At 41.5% G+C, this 17251-nt stretch overlaps 1 protein-coding gene across 3 annotated transcripts; it reads right to left on the bottom strand.

Moving 5' to 3' along the window:
• Window positions 1-3356: 3356 nt before the first annotated feature.
• On the bottom strand, window positions 3357-15753 carry TLR4 (toll like receptor 4). 3 transcript variants are annotated; one of them, XM_032865718.1, is made up of 3 exons: window positions 15411-15753; window positions 8991-9157; window positions 3357-5727 (listed from the first exon to the last, which is right to left on the bottom strand). In XM_032865718.1, exons 1-3 carry the CDS (start codon window positions 15501-15503, stop codon window positions 3486-3488), a joined length of 2502 nt encoding a protein of 833 aa, XP_032721609.1. In that variant the 5' UTR covers window positions 15504-15753; the 3' UTR covers window positions 3357-3485. The 3 variants fall into 3 exon arrangements, with proteins under 3 accessions (XP_032721609.1, XP_032721610.1, XP_032721611.1); XM_032865719.1 differs by lacking the exon at window positions 15411-15753 and adding an exon at window positions 8860-8885 and having other exon boundaries at window positions 8991-9102; XM_032865720.1 differs by lacking the exon at window positions 15411-15753 and having other exon boundaries at window positions 3357-5656; window positions 8991-9101.
• Between the last annotated feature and the right edge of the window lie 1498 nt (window positions 15754-17251).

The following is a 17251-nucleotide window of genomic DNA, read 5'->3' as shown; positions in this document are numbered from 1 at the left end:
TACAGAGGACAGCCTCCCAGTAGAGGTGGGTCTTCACTCACTCATGAATTCTTTAAGTAAACAGATGGCTGCTCTGTGCAGGCCATCAAGCTCAGGGCTGGTGCAGCAAAGGATGAACAGACATTCTCCTTACCCTCACAGAGGGAGATCATTCTTGTGGAGGACTGTGTTTGTGTAAGACCCTCCAGGAACCTGCTGGTGATTTCTAGAGAGGTAACGAAGTCCAAAAGGCGGCTGGGGTTCTGACAATCCTGTGGGTGGGAGCTGAGTCAGAAAGAAACTGACTAATTAGTTGGTCCCACAGGTTGGGAAAACAGCAATTGCTAAAATGTTTTTTGTTTTTTGGTTTTTTTGTTTTGAGAAGACCACTCAATATTTCGTTCTGTTCACTGTTTATGAAATCCCAGAGGATTAGTCCTCCCTAAAAATAGTATCCCTTATACACGTAATCATGCTTAATACTGACAGCCGCTCAGAGAGTAATAGCCCACCCCCATTTTATACTGGAGTTAGCCAGGCGCTCATAAACGTGAAGCCCGGAACAGACATGGTAAATGGTTAAGTCTGAGTTGTGACTTTCTCTAGAAGCCACACTCTCCGACTATCCAAAACACTACGGTGGGTGGGGGAAGCTCTCTGGAGTCTGAATGGGGAAGCATGATACTAAAGTTTACCCCTAGTGTCTTCCTTTCCTCTTTTTCATCCTTTGTCCAGCTTTTCTAGCTCTTGTCGAGTCCCCTTATTGTCCAGGAATACTTTGAATCTCCCTCACATCCTTTTATGAAAAGGAAAGTGTTATGAATAAATCACTCAGTATATATATATATAATATATATATTATATATATATATTATATATATATAATATGTATATATAATATATATATGCATATGTATTTGCCTAATGATTCACGGTTTCAGTGAAAAACTCTTGACCAGTGTTGACTACCCAGAGAACTACAGCAGTTTCACTTCTTGTTTTACTGACTTAAAGCGTGAAGCACTGGGGTGCGGTGGAAAGTGAGCTGCCCCAAGGAGGCTGTGGGCCCAAGTTCAGGCCCCGCCGTTCACTTATACTGCAGCCTATTGATAATAAACTTACTTCCTTCAACTTCAGTTTTCATGACTGTAAAATAGGGAAATTAATTCTTAACTTGCTACCTCCCCCAGATAATAAGAAATTCAGATGTGGTCATAATTGTATGACTGTGCTCTAAGTTGCAGTGTATTCCACAAATTGAAGGCATTCTAATTAGTATTAATTTCTCTCTACTCCACTTCTGGTCTCCTTCAAAGAAGGAGACTTCAAAGAACCTGCTCCTGGTCTGACTTTCCTCTTTCCTCCCCTTATGTTTCCATCCTATTGTTTCTTTCCCTCCTTATCTGCTTCACCTGCAATTTTCAGAATCCCCATTTGGGAGAGGGGACTGACGGGAAGGAGGCCAGCATCAACCTTGTATACAAGAAACATTCCAGCTTCATTTTGATTTTCCTCCTTGGGGTCTTGTATATTTGCTTTAACTAACACACATCTGCAGAACCCGCACTCAGATATGAACATAAGCACACTCATGATAGCCTGGGTACACACAAAAACACACGGCTTCGGGCATACTCAAATCTAACACAGGTGTCGTATATAAGCAATCACATACAAACACAGGAGTAGAGAAACTATCTCAAACAGCTGTGGACATCCACATCAAATGCACATATTCCCCTTGCAAGAGAATCACACTGTTCCATGCAGACATGATCACACAGGCACACACACTCTTGCATACACACAGACACAGACAGCAACACAAAGAGGCATGCACACAAAGACACAGATCTACTTTCACTGCCATGTAAGACCTATAAGCACACCCAGGCATGTTCAACAACTCCAGTTATGCTCCAACCAAAATATACTCTGAAACAGTCACAAACACACTCCTGGGTTGTGGCTATGTTTTCAGTTTTGACAACCATATTTTCCAGATTACTTTATTGTTCTTCCAGAAGAAGAAGGGTGTGTGTTCTTCTAAGAATTCCCCTTAACATGACCACATTAACCTCAGTGAGACTATTTTCTCAGTGATAATATCTACTCTTTCCTGAATGTGGTCATGGGGAGTAGTACTCAACAGGAAGCAGCAGTGTGCACTTCCCACCTTGAACTATTTCATAATCCCCTGAACAAGCCAATGTTCCATCAGCAAATACTCATTTCCTGCAGAAGCGACTACTGTGGTTCGTGTTGCATGGTCATCCCAGCTGTATCAGCCCTATGTTTCTGGGACCATTAAGAACTGCCCTCCAGGCCAACCTATTTCTTGGCATACCCTTAGCACCGAATTGCTCATTACAGAACTGGGAATTTCGACTTGTCCCTCTCTATTAAAATAAGTGCCACTTTCAACCAAATTATTTTAATGCTTCCTTCATGACAGTCATAACCTAGTAGGTAATAACTTTTAGAGTGACATCAAGTGACAAAGTGATACATATTTGCTTGAATGATGGTGCTTAAATATGGAAATTTCCAGCATGTCTCTAACAGTCTTATTTATGATAAGAGTTTATAGAGTAAACATGAAAAATGAGAAATTTTGTAAAAATTTTGTAAAAACAAAAATGCACCAGGCACGATTCGTTAATAAATAGAACATACTAAAGAATGGCCAGGATGTTTGTGGATATGTGTTAATCAGATTTCCTTGGGAATCAGTAACTAGACTTTAACCTTTGTAAAGAAACTGGCTTCAAGTGGAGGCAAAGGGGTCTGAATCAGAAGGCTTCTGAGTTGAGTGGAATTTAAGTTGCATTCAGTAGAAGAGGGAAAGGTGAGCAAAGACCTTGTTCAGTTAAAACTGCCCAAACATCTTTTTTTTTTTTAAAGATTTTATTTATTTATTTGACAGAGAGAGAGCTCACAAGTAGACAGAGGCAGGCAGAGAGAGAGGAGGGGAAGCAGGCTCCCTGCTGAGCAGAGAGCCCGATGCGGGGCTCGATCCCAGGACCCTGGGATCATGACCTGAGCCGAAGGCAGAGGCTTTAACCCACTGAGCCACCCAGGCGCCCCATAACTGCCCAAACATCTTTAAGACAGCTAGCATGTAAAACATGAGGTAGTTTCCATTCCAAAAACTCAGGTGAAGAATTGTATCTTTTTCTGATCTCTCTGGGGCCCCATCTCTTAGTTCTAATTGAGTTTAACGGGGTAAGAATTGAGTTGACTTTCCATGCCATGGACTCCTAAGCTGATTTGGTGGAAGCATGCACCTGGAGGTATGTGATTTAGCACACTATTATTCCCTGTGCACTAAACTCCATGAGGTCAGCAGTCCTGTAAACCTCCTGCACCACTGAACTATCAGCCCCTAGCATAATGCCAGGGACATCGCAGCATTTAGTACTCGTTAACTGAACAAGTCCTGGGTCCAGCTGGGCACAGAGCCCCGTGGGAGCTTTTCCTTCCCAGGCAGAGGTTACCATTTCATGCTAGTTGTTTTCTGCATCCGCCATTTCTTCTGGACTCCATGGTTTACCATCCAGCAAGGCTTTTCGGAGTCGTCTCCAGAAGATGTGCCGGCCCAGCACACTGTCTTCCCACTCCAGGTAAGTATTCCTGCTGAGAAGGCGATACAGCTCCACCTGCTGCCGCAGCAGGGACTTCTCCACCTTCTGCAGGACGATGAAGATGATGCCGGCACGACTGCTAAGAAACTGCCAGGTCTGGGCAATCTCGTACTCAAAGATGCACCACCGGCTCTGGATGAAGTGTCGGGACACCACAACAATAACCTTCCGGCTTTTGTGGAACCCTTCCTGGATGATATTGGCGGCGATGGCCACACCAGGGATAAAGTCTCTGTAGTGAAGGCAGAGCTGAAAGGGAGGCACCCCCTCCTCCAAGTTCTTTACCAGTTCATTCCTCACCCAGTCTTCATCCTGGCTTGAGTAGATAACGAAGGCATCATAGGTGCTTTCACCTCTGCTGTACTTTTTGCAACCAGCAAGAAGCATCAGGTGGAAATAGAACTTATACACCAAAACTGCTACCAAAGAAACCATGAGTACAGTGAACACTGACACAGTAATGATAGTCTTGCTCCTCTGACAGGTGGCATTCCTAAAACTCAGCAGGGGCATGTCCTGCATGTCTAAAGGTTTGGTACACACCATTTCTTCCACTTCCACCAAGAGATGCCTGTGGTCCTTGACCCACTGCAGGAAACTCTGGTGTTCACAAACACAAGCAAAGTCATTCCGAGTAAGATTTAAGGAAACTAGATTACTTGGAAAATGCTGTTGTACTTGCTCCTTGGAGGCCACTATTCGATTAAAACTGCAATCCAGAATTTGGAGAGAGAGGAGAGGCTCATAAGGGACTGTATCCAATGACAAGAGGTTGTTATGACTCATATTTATCAACTGAAGTTTAGGAAGTGAGCCAAATGCTGTCTGGGACACCCCTTCCAGCTGACACTTAGAGAGGTCTAGAATGGTCAAGTTAGTCAGGTCTTTGAAAATATTTGGAAGAAAGTTGTCCCGAAAAGAATTGCCAGCCATTTTCAAGACTTGGAGGCTGACCAAGCCATCAAAAATGCCTTTGAAGACAACTTGGGTGTGAGTATAAGAAATATCAAGGTAACGGAGGTTTCTGAGGGATAGGAATACTGAAAAGTCACTGCTCTGTTTCAAGGTGGAATGCTGGAAATCTAGATATTCTAGCTGTTCTAAGCCCAAGAAGTTAGAACTCATGGTAATAATATCATTGAAGCTCAGATCTAAATGCTTCAGTCTGGTTGTCCCCAAGTCAGTGTAAGAACAGCAACCCTTGAAACTCAGGTCATTTCTACTGAGATCTAGAAATTCAAGGCTTTCCAGCTTCATCTCAGTAAAAGTGCTCACGCCTTTGTTGGCAGTGAAAACAAACTCCTTGAGAGAGTCCAGTTCCCATTTGGGAAATTCTTCAAATTCACAGTTAACCATTTCCAGCCGTTGCCATCTGAGATTTTTAGGAAAGTATCGTGGTCTCTTTAAAAACAGATGCACCAGAGAAATTGTAGAAACATTCGCCAAACAATTAAATAAGTCAGTGATATCCTCTGAGAACTCATCAAAGAATGCTATCCGGAATTTTTCAATGGTCAAATTGCACAGTCCCTCCAGGAGATATTTGTCAAAGCTTTCCAAGTTCCTTTCATTTTTAAATTCTCCCAGAACCAAGTGATGGATCTTTAAACCAGCCAGACCTTGAATACAAGTTTTCATTACATCTATACTATCAAAATTACTTCTCAAAGTCAGTTCATGGAGTTTAATTTCTTTAAAGGCACCTGGTTGGATAAAGGATAAAGGGTTCAGGGACAAGTCTAAAGAAAGGTTGAGTAGAGGCATTTGATGTAGAACCTGCAAGTCACTATGATAAATATTTTTGATCTTGTTATTGGAAATATCCAAGTACTCCAGGTTGGTCATGTTAGAAAAATATTCAGGTAACTTGAAGGAGCGGATAAGATTGTGAGCCACATTAAGCTCCTTCAAGTTTTTGAGATATCCAATGGGGAGGTCCTCTAGAGAATGTAGGTTTGTCTCCACGGCCACCAGAGTCTGTAAACTTGAGAGTCCAGAAAAGGCTTCTGTGGAAAACTTCTGGATAGGGTTTCCTGTCAATATCAAGATGGAGAGGTGGTTTAGGCCCTGATATGTATCATTTTCGATGGTCTCAATTTCACACCTACAGGGAAAAGAGATACAGATTATATAATATTTCTGCTGAATTAAAAGTCAAAAAGGAATAACCATGCCAATCTTCTAGCTCTTCACAGAGATGTGACATGACATATGAATATTCATTGACAGAGACATGAAGCAGGACAGATGATGACATGAGCAAATAAGAAGCCTCACAGATTCAGTATTACCTTACTGGACACAATGACAGACTCTTTTTGTCATACAAGGCACACATGCTAAGAAGAGGCAGGACATCCCTCAGAAGGAAATCAGTTAAAGATCAATAATTGGGGCACATGAAGACTGTATGGCTCGTAGAGTATGTAACTGCCTTGGGTTAACTTCAGCCATTTCCTGCCACATGTAATTGTGATTATCCCTCAGATTGGTACAGATGGTGAAGATAGCCATTAGCTCTTAGGCATGATAAATGACTGATAAATGTCCATTTCAAGGATATAAAAAAATTACACACAAGGTCACAAATACCCTCAAGGTTTATGCAAAGCTCTCCATATATGTTAGCTATATATTTGTAGTTGTAGTTATCATAGGTAAATGTTAGCAACGGTCGGTAGAAGTGAGTTCAGTGGAAGAAAAGGAACGTGTACTCCGAAACCTTAGGTTAAAGAAATGGACCTAGACAAGGGAGATCAAAGTAGACCTCTCTGAGAGCCTATCAGTTGAAATCTGAAGGATGAGTAGGAATTACCAAGAAAAGAAAGTGAGCTGAAGAGCAGATACAAGAGCCCCGAGGTAGGTGACAGCCATGATGCATGGAGGAACCATGAGAAACCATGAGAAACTTCTGTGTCTGGTGTACAGAGTGGGGTGGAGGGTGTGTGAGATGAGGTTGTGGAGAAAGAAGGATACAAAGCAGAGGCTTACCGACTGGAAAAGCATTTTGAATTTTGCCCCAAGAGAAATGGCAGCTATACTCTATACAATATTCACGGAAGTGTCGTAGAGACAAGGCTCTTACCCAGCCAACAAATGGCAAGCCTCTTGCTAGCACTATAGATACATGCCAGTTAGCATTTGCAAATGAGTTATTTCCTAGTCTAACCTGATTTACATTTACAATTTCTCTACTTGTCCTATCCCCTCCATGAGGGTCAGGGGTAATAAAAGCATTTTGGCCCAAGCTTTTATTGACTGGCAGCTTGACAGAGGGTGGTGGGTGTCACAGGTAGAACACTAGAAAAGAAGGGCAAGACATCTCAGTTCTGGTGTCTCTGCGATCTTCTCATATCTCTGTGGATCTCAGTTATCCCCTTTCTAAATGAGGGAGCTAAACTTGATTATTTCTCACGTTGCTTTCCAGTCTAGGATTGTATAACCTGTAATCTTATGTATTAGGCAAGACTGGAGGAATCTTGCTGTGTCTCTGTCTCATCAAAGGGAGCTTATCACTTTGGAGGAGCAGAGCATAAAGATGAAGAGAACCTTTAGCTTTGGAAGCAGGAGATGCAAATATGGATCTCTGCTGCCAACAAACTCCAAAAAATGTAGAGCGTGAATGTAGATAAATTACCAAAACTCTCTGAGCCTCAGTTTCTTCATCTAAAAAAGAAAACAAATATGTCAATAGGTTTCCATAGGAATGAAAGGCTGTCTAGGGGACTAGCTGAGTTACTATATGTGAACATTGTGAAGGAATACAAAAAGGTAAGGGATATCTTTGGTACTATGTTTGTTCCTGTCTGAAGCCAGGATATCCTCCTCCTGGCTAACCTGAGGGGGACCTGTCCTCTCTCCAGGCACATTGTTAAGGCCTCTGAGGGAAGTTCCTTGTGTAGGTGTGGATCAAAGATGAATTATAAGGGATATTGTTTGATGAGAAGCTACTTCTTGTTTTAAAAAGGGTGAAGGATGATTTGTCTATCTTAACTATAGTCCTTGGCAAAGTTCTTACTCAGAAAACTGAAATTTAGAAACTAATGAAGTGCTATAATAATATTTTTATTCTTATAAACTCTGTAAGGTTCTTAATACATATACATGCTAATATTCACTATCACATTTATCCCTGTGGGTTAAGTTTCACCCTTTCTGCTTCACAGATATGAGAACTGACACTCAGAGAGATGAAGTCACATGCCTCAGTCCACATAGATGTAAATGGTAGATGAGGGCCCAGCTTGGGTCTTCTGACCCCCACAGAGCTCTATGCTCTATCCCACTGGATTTAAAATGCTCCATTCCTCCTTTGTTACATACTCTGTCAGTTTCCAAGTTAGAGTATAAGACATCAAATGCCCACTCTTCTTTCTACAGAAATACCCACTATAAAGAGGATTTTCATGCTATGATCTTAGAATTTAATACATGTTTCTATAATAAAAAGTCATATATAAAATGCTTCTGCATTTTCCACAAACTCTTACAGAGAATATGATTCATTATCTAGTACATTTTATTAAAATATGGGCCTAATGATGATAATAGTTTTGGGATTCAGTTACCCCCCAAAATAATGATAATACTTTCACCTGCCCTAATAAATGATAAATTTCCCTGCATCAGAAAAGAAAATCTTAGTCACTATTCTTTCTCACAATAGATATTTTCCTTTGATCTTGTCATCATCCTCCTTGGATTACTTATATCTTCTTCTTTCCCTATCCTCTATCCCACTTTCAATATTCTAGACATATTTGAATCCCACTCAGTTCACAACATCTGTCTTCACTACCCACTGCAGAGAAGCCCCCTTTTCTGAACAACACAATATGTTGCCTCTAGTTTGTGCACAGCTTATCACTTAACTGGTCTATATTGCCATCCTATCTCAGGTTCAAAATCCAGAATCAGAATTAAGTAACATTTATTGCATGCCCACTATGTGATTAGCACCATGCTAAGGATTGTAACAGGTTACTTCTTTCAGGTGTGTATGCCCACCTTAATAGCTTAATAGCTAAAGTGTATATATCAATATACTCTTGTTTCCTAGCAGACTGTATAATATATAGGAAGTAGTTAGTAATCATCTGCTAGTGAAAGAGTTTGAGTCAATTTTCTCCCTTGACTTAAGCTATATCAAAAAGTAGAACTGTCCTTAAAAACTTTTTCAACCAGCTGCTCATTTCACAGATAAGGCAATGAGATCAGGAGAAGGGAGGTGGCTCACATGAAGTTATACAGCAAGTAAGATATCTGTTGAATGAATAAGTGAATAAAGATGAGACTCCTGACATAAGAATGAAGTGATAGAACAGTGAGCATTTTACCTTGGGCAGTGTGTAAAATCTCATTCATTACCTGGATAAATCCAACACCTGTAGTTCCGGGAAGTTGGAGAAGCTATGGTTGCCTAAATGCCTCAGGGGATTAAAGCTCAGGTCCAGTTTCTTGGTTGATGTAGGAATGTTGTTGGGAATTTTGTTGAGATTCAGCTCCATGCATTTGTAAGTAATGTTAGGAACCACCTGCAATGATCACATATTAGATACAGTGTCTGAATTCATGCAACCTAATTGCCTTTTCCACTCTCTTCTCCTAGGCCAGAACCTTGGAGACCTCCAGTATAAGCACAGGGGCCATCCATCCATCCATCCATCCATCCTCTGATCATCCATCCATCCACCCATCTGTCATCCAATCATCCAGCCATCATCCAGCCATCCATCCGTATATCCATCCAACCACCCATCCATTCATTCATCCATTCACTCACTTTATAATTCTAAAATCTCTTACACCAGATTTGGAACGGGGAGCACCTACTATGTCCCTGGTTTTCCAACCTCTGCTATCACGAAGACAGCATTTAGAGGGAGTCAATGGAATGAAGTAGTAAAGAGCTGAGGCTTTGGAGTCAAAAGCCCTGCATTTCACCCAGTTCTTCTATGTGATTTGGGGCAAAGTGTTTTTCCCTAAGGACCCCACAACTGTATACAGCCCTGGGGAGACTACCAGTTAAGGTGTCCACATCTCACAATCATAGCTCAATTTTTGCCATTGGCATTCTCTCCCTTGACTCATTGATCTTTGAGAAGGTGATACAGAAATGGGGAAAAATCTTTAGGATGTGTGGATTCCAATGGTGAAACCTAGTAAACAAAGTCGAGTGGTTTATGCTCCTTTGGTTCATGTGCTCGTTTCCATCATACTTTCCCAAATTCTTTGTAAGCGCTTATTCTCTAACCTCACATTTAATTTATGAATTCTCTGATTTCTTCAACAAAATTTCTTCCTTAAGCTAGCTAACTTTGGTTTAGTGTTTAAAACCAAGGAGCACCTGGGTGGCTCAGTGGGTTAAAGCCTCTGTCTTCAGCTCAGGTCACGATCCCAGGTCCTGGGATCGAGCCTCACATTGGGCTCTCTGCTCAGTGGGGAGCCTGCTTCTCCCTCTCTCTCTGCCTGCCTCTCTGCCTACTTGTGATCTCTGTCTGTCAAATAAATAAATAAAATCTTTAAAAAATTAAAAAAAAACATAGAATCTGTTAAAAGGATTAAATGAAATAAGGTATTTAAAGAGATTATCTCAATGCCTATTAAAGTGAAAATGATCAATAAATGTTAACATTTATTATTAGCAGTTATTATTAATCTCCTGTCACATGTGGGCATATTTATTTCTTATATGTTATATACTTTAATCGTCAAATAAACCTTTTTTTTTTTATATCTTTTCAGCGTAACAGTATTCATTGATTTTGCACCACACCCAGTGCTCCATGCAATATGTGCCCTCCTTAATACCCACCACCTGGCTCCCCCAACCTCCCACCCCTTGCCCCTTCAAAACTCTCAGGTTGTTTTTCAGAGTCCATAGTCTCTCATGGTTCACCTCCCCTTCCAATTTCCCTCAACTCCCTTCTCCTCTCCATCTCCCCATGTCCTCCATGTTATTTGTTATACTCCACAAATAAGTGAAACCATATGATAATTGACTCTCTCTGCTTGACTTATTTCACTCAGCATAATCTCTTCCAGTCCCGTCCATGTTGCTACAAAAGTTGGGTATTCATCCTTTCTGATGGAGGCATAATACTCCGTAGTGTATATGGACCACATCTTCCTTATCCATTCGTCCGTTGAAAGGCATCTTGGTTCTTTCCACAGTTTGGCGACCGTGACCATTGCTGCTATAAACATTGGGGTACAGATGGCCCTTCTTTTCACTACATCTGTATCTTTGGGGTAAATACCCAGTAGTGCAATTGCAGGGTCATAGGGAAGCTCTATTTTTAATTTCTTGAGGAATCTCCACACTGTTTTCCAACGTGGCTGCACCAACTTGGATTCCCACCAACAGTGTAAGAGGGTTCCCCTTTCTCTACATCCCCTCCAACAACACGTTGTTTCTTGTCTTGCTAATTTTGGCCATTCTAACTGGTGTAAGGTGGTATCTCAATGTAGTTTTAATTTGAATCTCCCTAATGGCTAGTGATGATGAGCATTTTTTCATGTGTCTGATAGCCATTTGTATGTCTTCTCAAATAAACCTTTTAAAGAAGAACTCAGAGAGAAGTAATATGCATAAAGTATCACAGGTCACATGTGCAGCTCTTGGCTTCATTGGCATGTCTCCTGAAATGTCCCTTATAGGAGCCTCCCAGACCATACTGTGTAATTGCAGATGGTGACAGGCTTCCTTCTGTTCCTTTTTTTTTTTTTTTAGATTTATTTATTTATTTATTTGACAGAGAGAGAAACCACAAGTAGACAGAGAGACAAGCAGAGAGAGGGGGGGAAGCAGACTCTAAGCTGAGCAGAGAACCCGATGTGAGGCTCGATCCCAGGACCCTGAGATCATGACCTGAGCCGAAGGCAGAGGTTTAAACAACTGAGGTACCCAGGTGGCCCCAGGCTTCCTTTCTTTACTCTCTTCCATCTACCTCCACACAGTGCATCACCATCTATCATAAATTATCTGTGTGATTTTTCCATTTGTGTTGTTCATTTCCCTCATTAGGTTGTAAGCTTTGGTTTTCTTGCTCTCTGCATGGCTCCAGCACTCAGAATTGTACCTGGAAAATGGTTAATGCTTACTATTTATTGAATAAATGAATTAATAACTGATTGAATGAAGGTTTGCTTAAATCTTCAAATTGTAGCCATTTTCTCTAAGTGCTGTGGACTGTGCCATGACCCATGTGATTTGGCTCTAGACTTCAGTGATCTCACAATCAGAGGAAGAGTTGAGGTAGGAACAGGACTCACATTACTGAAAAGGACCATAAGCCAGGCCTGGACAATAACTTCCTTCTGCTCATATATGGTAGTGATCAATTCCAGATCCAGGGATTACAGATGGCTTCTGAGAAAGAGAGGATTTCAAGGTGAGTCTTAAAGGATGAGTAAGATTTGGATACATGGAAAGAGGAAGAGGGAGAGAACAGTGTAAGCAAGAAGAGATGGAAACTAACTCAGAGCAGCTGGTACGAAGTAGGAGTGTTAAAACCTAAGTACGTGGGGAAGCCAGAGCCCTGTGGCAATGCTTTTAATCATACAACATGTGAAAGTTGAGCACCTACGATGTGCTAGGCGCTGGGTATAGTGTAAGCCTTGGCAGTTGGCTCTTCTTGTAATGCAACTGTCTGATTTAAGCTTTGACAAGGGAAGCATCCACTTCAAAGAGGGCTATCTCCAAGAAACACAGTGCCAGCCACATGACTAGATAAAGAGCCGGGCCACTTCTCCTCGCTTGGCCTTCTTCCTGCCCCCTCTTTCCACCACCCCTTCCTCAATCCTTGCTCTTATGTTTTAAACTCACCAATAAAGAGGGAGCCAGGGAAAACCTAGTCCCCCCTCCTTAACCCCAATAACAATAGAACTTCACATGCTTGAGAGCTTTTTCTCTTTACCCTCAGTATTGCTGGGTGGTCCTACTTGTGCTGTGTAATTTCCAGGTCTCACAGTAATAAACTTCCAGTTTCTCAAAATTTCCTGATGGTCATCTCTTAAGGGTATCTTACAATCATAAAGAACCAAAGGGGGCTGGTCCAGCCACAACATGGGTTACTGATAGGCTGAGACCAGCACAAAACACTGGGATATAGAGGTAAATAAAAATCAGCAATGGTGTTGTTCACTTATAGATCCCATATCAAAGGGAAGGACAAATGAACAAATACACAAAAAATGTTTAATAATATGCTATAAAAAATAAAGCATCTAGAGATTAGAAGGAAATATGGCGGGGGGGGGGTGCCTGGGTGGCTCAGTGGGTTAAAGCCTCTGCCTTCAGCTCAGGTCATGATTCCAGGGTCCTGGGATCGAGCCCCGCATCGGGCTCTCTGCTTGGCGGGGAGCCTGCTTCCCTCTCTCTCTCTCTCTGCCTGCCTCTCTGCCTACTTGTGATCTCTCTGTCAAATAAATAAATAAAATCTTTAAAAAAAAAAAAAAGAAGGAAATATGGGGGTTGGCAAGTTCTACATGAGGTGATCAAGGAATACTTCCAAAAGGAGGTGACATTTAGGCAGAAATATAAATGAAGTGAGGGATTTATCACTTCTCGGCCTTTTGGCTAAGATCAAGTGTGAAGTGAAGGATTAAGTCATGAAGAAATCTAAGACTGCACTGCCCAACATGGTGGCCTCTAGCCACACATGGCTATTGAGCATGAGACATTTAGTCCAAGCTGAGAGACAGGGAAACTGTAAAATGCATACTAAATCGCAAACACTTAGTACCAAAGAAAGAATGTGAAGTATTTTATTAATAGTTTAGTATATATTACATTTTCAAATAATATTTTGAATATACTGGGTTAAATAAAAATATTATTAAAATTAAATTTACCAATTTTAATTTTTCAATGTGATTACCAGAAAATTTAAAGCTATGTTTAACTGATGAATTATTGAACACTACATCTGAAACTAATGATGTACTATATGTTGGCTAATTGAATTTCAATTAAAAAAAAAACTTATAAAGACATTAGAATGGGGGCATCTGGGTGGCTCATTCAGTTAAGTGACTGGCTCTTAATTTGGCTCGGGTTTTCATCTCAGGGTTGTGAAACAAGCCCCCCGACAGGTTCTACACTCAGCACAGTCTGCTTGGGAGTCTCTCCCTTTCCCTCTGCCCCTCTCCCTTCACTCACACACAGGCATGCTCTCTCTTTCTCTTTCTCTAGGGGAGAAAAAAAGACATTGGAATAGTCAGTAAATACAATAACAATTATTAACTTCCAGAAATAAATCAACAAACAGCTAAAATTTAGGTAAGTAAAAATTTGGCTAAATTTAGTTACATTTATTGTTTAAATTTAAATAAGATCATGTGACCTACATGGTATTACCTTTGGGCAGCACTGATTTAGGAGGAAAGCATTCTGGCCCGAGGAAATAGTCAGTGCAAAGGCCCTTAGGTAGCATACTGTCCTAATAGCATACAGAAGTTATAACAAGCTGTTAAGAGGGCAATTTGTTAGAACTGAACCTTGGGCAAAACAACAACAAATAAAGAACAAACAAAAATGTACAGAATGAATTAGAGTGGAAAGGAGACCAAGAAGTAGGAGACCAGTAACTATCCAAGAATCAAGGCAAGGGACACTGAGGACCTGCCCTAGGATGACACTGAGTGAATGGGCAGGGTTGGACAGGTTTTGGAGACTGAGAATATGGGGCATAGGGGAAGGGAAGGTGTGATTTTATCTGGGGGTGACTGATTAGAGGATCCATTCCCATTAACCTAAGAAGGATGGACACAGAGAAGACAATGAGCAGAGCTCTGGGCAGGGAGTTGGAGGAAGGGAGGACTTTGAGATGACAAATTCATCTTTGTTATATATTAAAGTGTCTTATTTCACCAATGCTCTCATTCTCAGGACTTTGGCCGGTTATGCTTTTCCTGAGTTTCTGACCCGGCCACACACTAAATCTCAGGACATTCCCTCAGTTTTTGGGTTCTACCATGGGCTTTCCAAGCACTTGTGAAGTCCACACAGGGGAAAACAAAAGAGATCCATCATGAATGAGATTACGCAAAAGTTAGTTGGTGTTTCACAAAAGAAAGAAACCATTAGATTAGCTGTCATTTTACATGGTTCTCTCTCTCTCTTTTTCCCCCTTCTCTGTTTGTCTCTCTCTCTCTCCATCTTTTTTCTTTATTTTTCTCTCTCCACTTTTCTTTTCCAATTTCATTTCTTTTCATCCTTTGATGAAAAGGCTAGATCTAAAAGTCTGAACTCCACTTAGAAAGTTCTCACTATTAAGAGACAAAAGGCAAAACAAAACAAAACAAAACAAAACACCTTCCTGAGATTGAGAGGAGCAAAGTAAGTGCCTGAAGCTGAGAGTACAATCCACCAGCAGAAAGAAATGACAAGAAGCAGACCTCTTACAACTCTCTACTGAAGTAGGTGTTATTATAAGACTGCTATAGATGTAAAAACTGGCCTCAGAGAGGTTTAATAACTTCTTCAAGGTCACACAGCCCAGAAGTCAAAGAACAGTGATTTTAAGTAGATCTCTCTGATGTAAAGCCCCTACTAGCCCTAAAAGTCCTAAATGGGCCATGAGCCCACGGGCTGCCTGTTGGTGCGATATAACCATGAACTCTTCGGTCCCTGTGGCTTTTCAAATCCTTCAGGTAATTTGACTCCTTGTTGCAAATGTAACTAGCCAGCTAGGAGGGAGCCACAGTGGGAAGTTCTAGGCAGAGAGCAGTTTTTCAGAAGCAAGGCAAATCTCCCAAGAGAAGAACTGACTCAGAGCCACATACCTGCACACAAGGCTCCCAGCTCTCAGGTCTCAGGCAGGAGAGGAAGGCCATGGCTGGGATCAGCATCCCAGCCAGGCGGGTAGGAGACATCATTCTGGCATTTTCTGTGCCCAGAAGTGGCTCTGTGAAACATGACACGTTGTATCCGCCTGCTGGGGTGGTCACTGGGGCACTGCCGCCTTCTCTCTGCCCCGCTGGGTGCCCCGGGATGATTAAGATATTCAGAGCAGTGCTGCTGCTGGTTCAGGGGCAAGAGGAAGTGAGAGTGGCAACCTTAGCATTCTGGGCTTTTGTTTCTCTAATATTTATGTCCCCAGTCACAGGAGAGGAAGTTACAAGAGAAAGAACAAAACGTCTGCAGATCAGTGGTCCAAGTAAGAGCAAGAGGAAGTTGGCTTTGATCCCGGGAAGTCATCTGACCTCCCAGTTAGTGAACTTGGGAAATCAGTCAGACCGGTCGAACGGCCTGTGCAACAGTCCAGGATGGTGGCTTTCCAGTTTGGCTTTAGTAGTGGAAACTCGCCCTGTGTATTAGTTTCTTAGGGCCACCATGACAAATTACCGCAGGCTGGGTGGCTTCAAGGACAGACATTTATTTGCTTATGAAGTCTTAGAGGCTGGGAGGCTGAGACCAGGGTGTCAGTGGGCTTGATTTAGGCTCTCTCCTTCGCTTACAGGTGGCTATCTTCACTTGGTCTCTCCCCCCTTGTGCATCTGTGCCCAAATTTCCCCTTCTTAGATAGACACCAGCCATTTTGGATTAGGACCTACCTATATGATTTCATTTTACCTTCTAAAATGCAAACTTTTTTAAAGGTCCAGTCCCAAAACACAGTCATGTTCTGAGGTACTGGAAGACTGAATTCAGTAGGGATTTTGAGGAGAATATAATTCAGCCCATAGTAATGGCAGCTCTTGTGAAATCCTGTGAAGAACTCATGTTTCTGAAACTGATTGAAAGTGCAGCTCTAGTGAACCTCCTTTTGAAAAGCACAGGGATATTGGGAAAAGATTGGAATGAAGTATCACATACACTGAAATTCAAATTGAGCTTGGGTAACTTGTGGCCCCATGGCTACTACTGATCCTTACTTTCTAGTCTGCAAAATGGGACAATGGTTTTCATTACAACAGAAACTCACATTTATGAAATTCGTAAAAACCAAGCCATGTGATAGTAGTCAAATGAGGCAAGCCATTAAGCCTTGGTTTCTAGTCTTTGAAATGGAGATGATCACATTTGTCTTACCTGATCAACTTTAATTTATATAAAGTTGTTAGCATAGTGTGTGCTTTGTCAGTGTTTCCATAAATTGGTAGCTATTGTAATCAGTAAACATATGAATAAAATGGGTATAATAATAAATACCTCTAGGTATTGCTATGGGGTTAAATAAGCTGGTATTTGTGAAGTTTTAGAGCAGTAGCTGTGATGTAGCAAGTGCAAGGCACATTTCTGTTAAGTAAGAACAGATGTAAAAGTGGGAATATTCCTGGCATTGTGTCCTAGATACTTCTACCAAGATACTCTGCAGGCATCTCAGACTCAACATACCTAAAATCAAGCTGTGGGGGAGCATGTCCCGCAGTTTGTGGGACTGTGCACAAACTCTTGCAGTCCTTGTCAACACGGCTGTAAAATTAAGCTAAAAATAGTCCCATTGTCAAAGCTTTGCTTTGAGGATTGAGATGATATAAAGGTCATAGTAGGTGCTCAATAAAGTTTAGTTCTCTGGAAAGTTAATAGCATTTCACTTCCACATCGTCATTCCAGTTGGAAATTGCTTTGATTTCCTCATTTTTCTCATCAACTGTGTATTAACTATATTTTCTTATTTCCT

Source organism: Lontra canadensis, unplaced genomic scaffold (genome assembly GCF_010015895.1).
Source record: "Lontra canadensis isolate GAN:19392208 unplaced genomic scaffold, GSC_riverotter_1.0 scaffold30, whole genome shotgun sequence".
Classification (NCBI taxonomy): Eukaryota; Metazoa; Chordata; class Mammalia; order Carnivora; family Mustelidae; genus Lontra; species Lontra canadensis.
Note: the sequence above shows the minus strand (reverse complement) of the source record. Positions and strands in the feature narration are given on the sequence as shown.

Bases quoted from the DNA above. Each gene is read 5' to 3' on its own strand.
- TLR4 (XM_032865718.1), bottom strand. From the start codon at position 15,503: ATGATGTCTCCTACCCGCCTGGCTGGGATGCTGATCCCAGCCATGGCC. The intron at 9,158-15,410 runs GTATGTGGCTCT...TGATCATTGCAG, and splicing joins GCTGGGAGCCTTGTGTGCAG to GTGGTTCCTAACATTACTTA. The intron at 5,728-8,990 runs GTAATGAATGAG...TTTTCCCTGTAG, and splicing joins CAGGTGTTGGATTTATCCAG to GTGTGAAATTGAGACCATCG.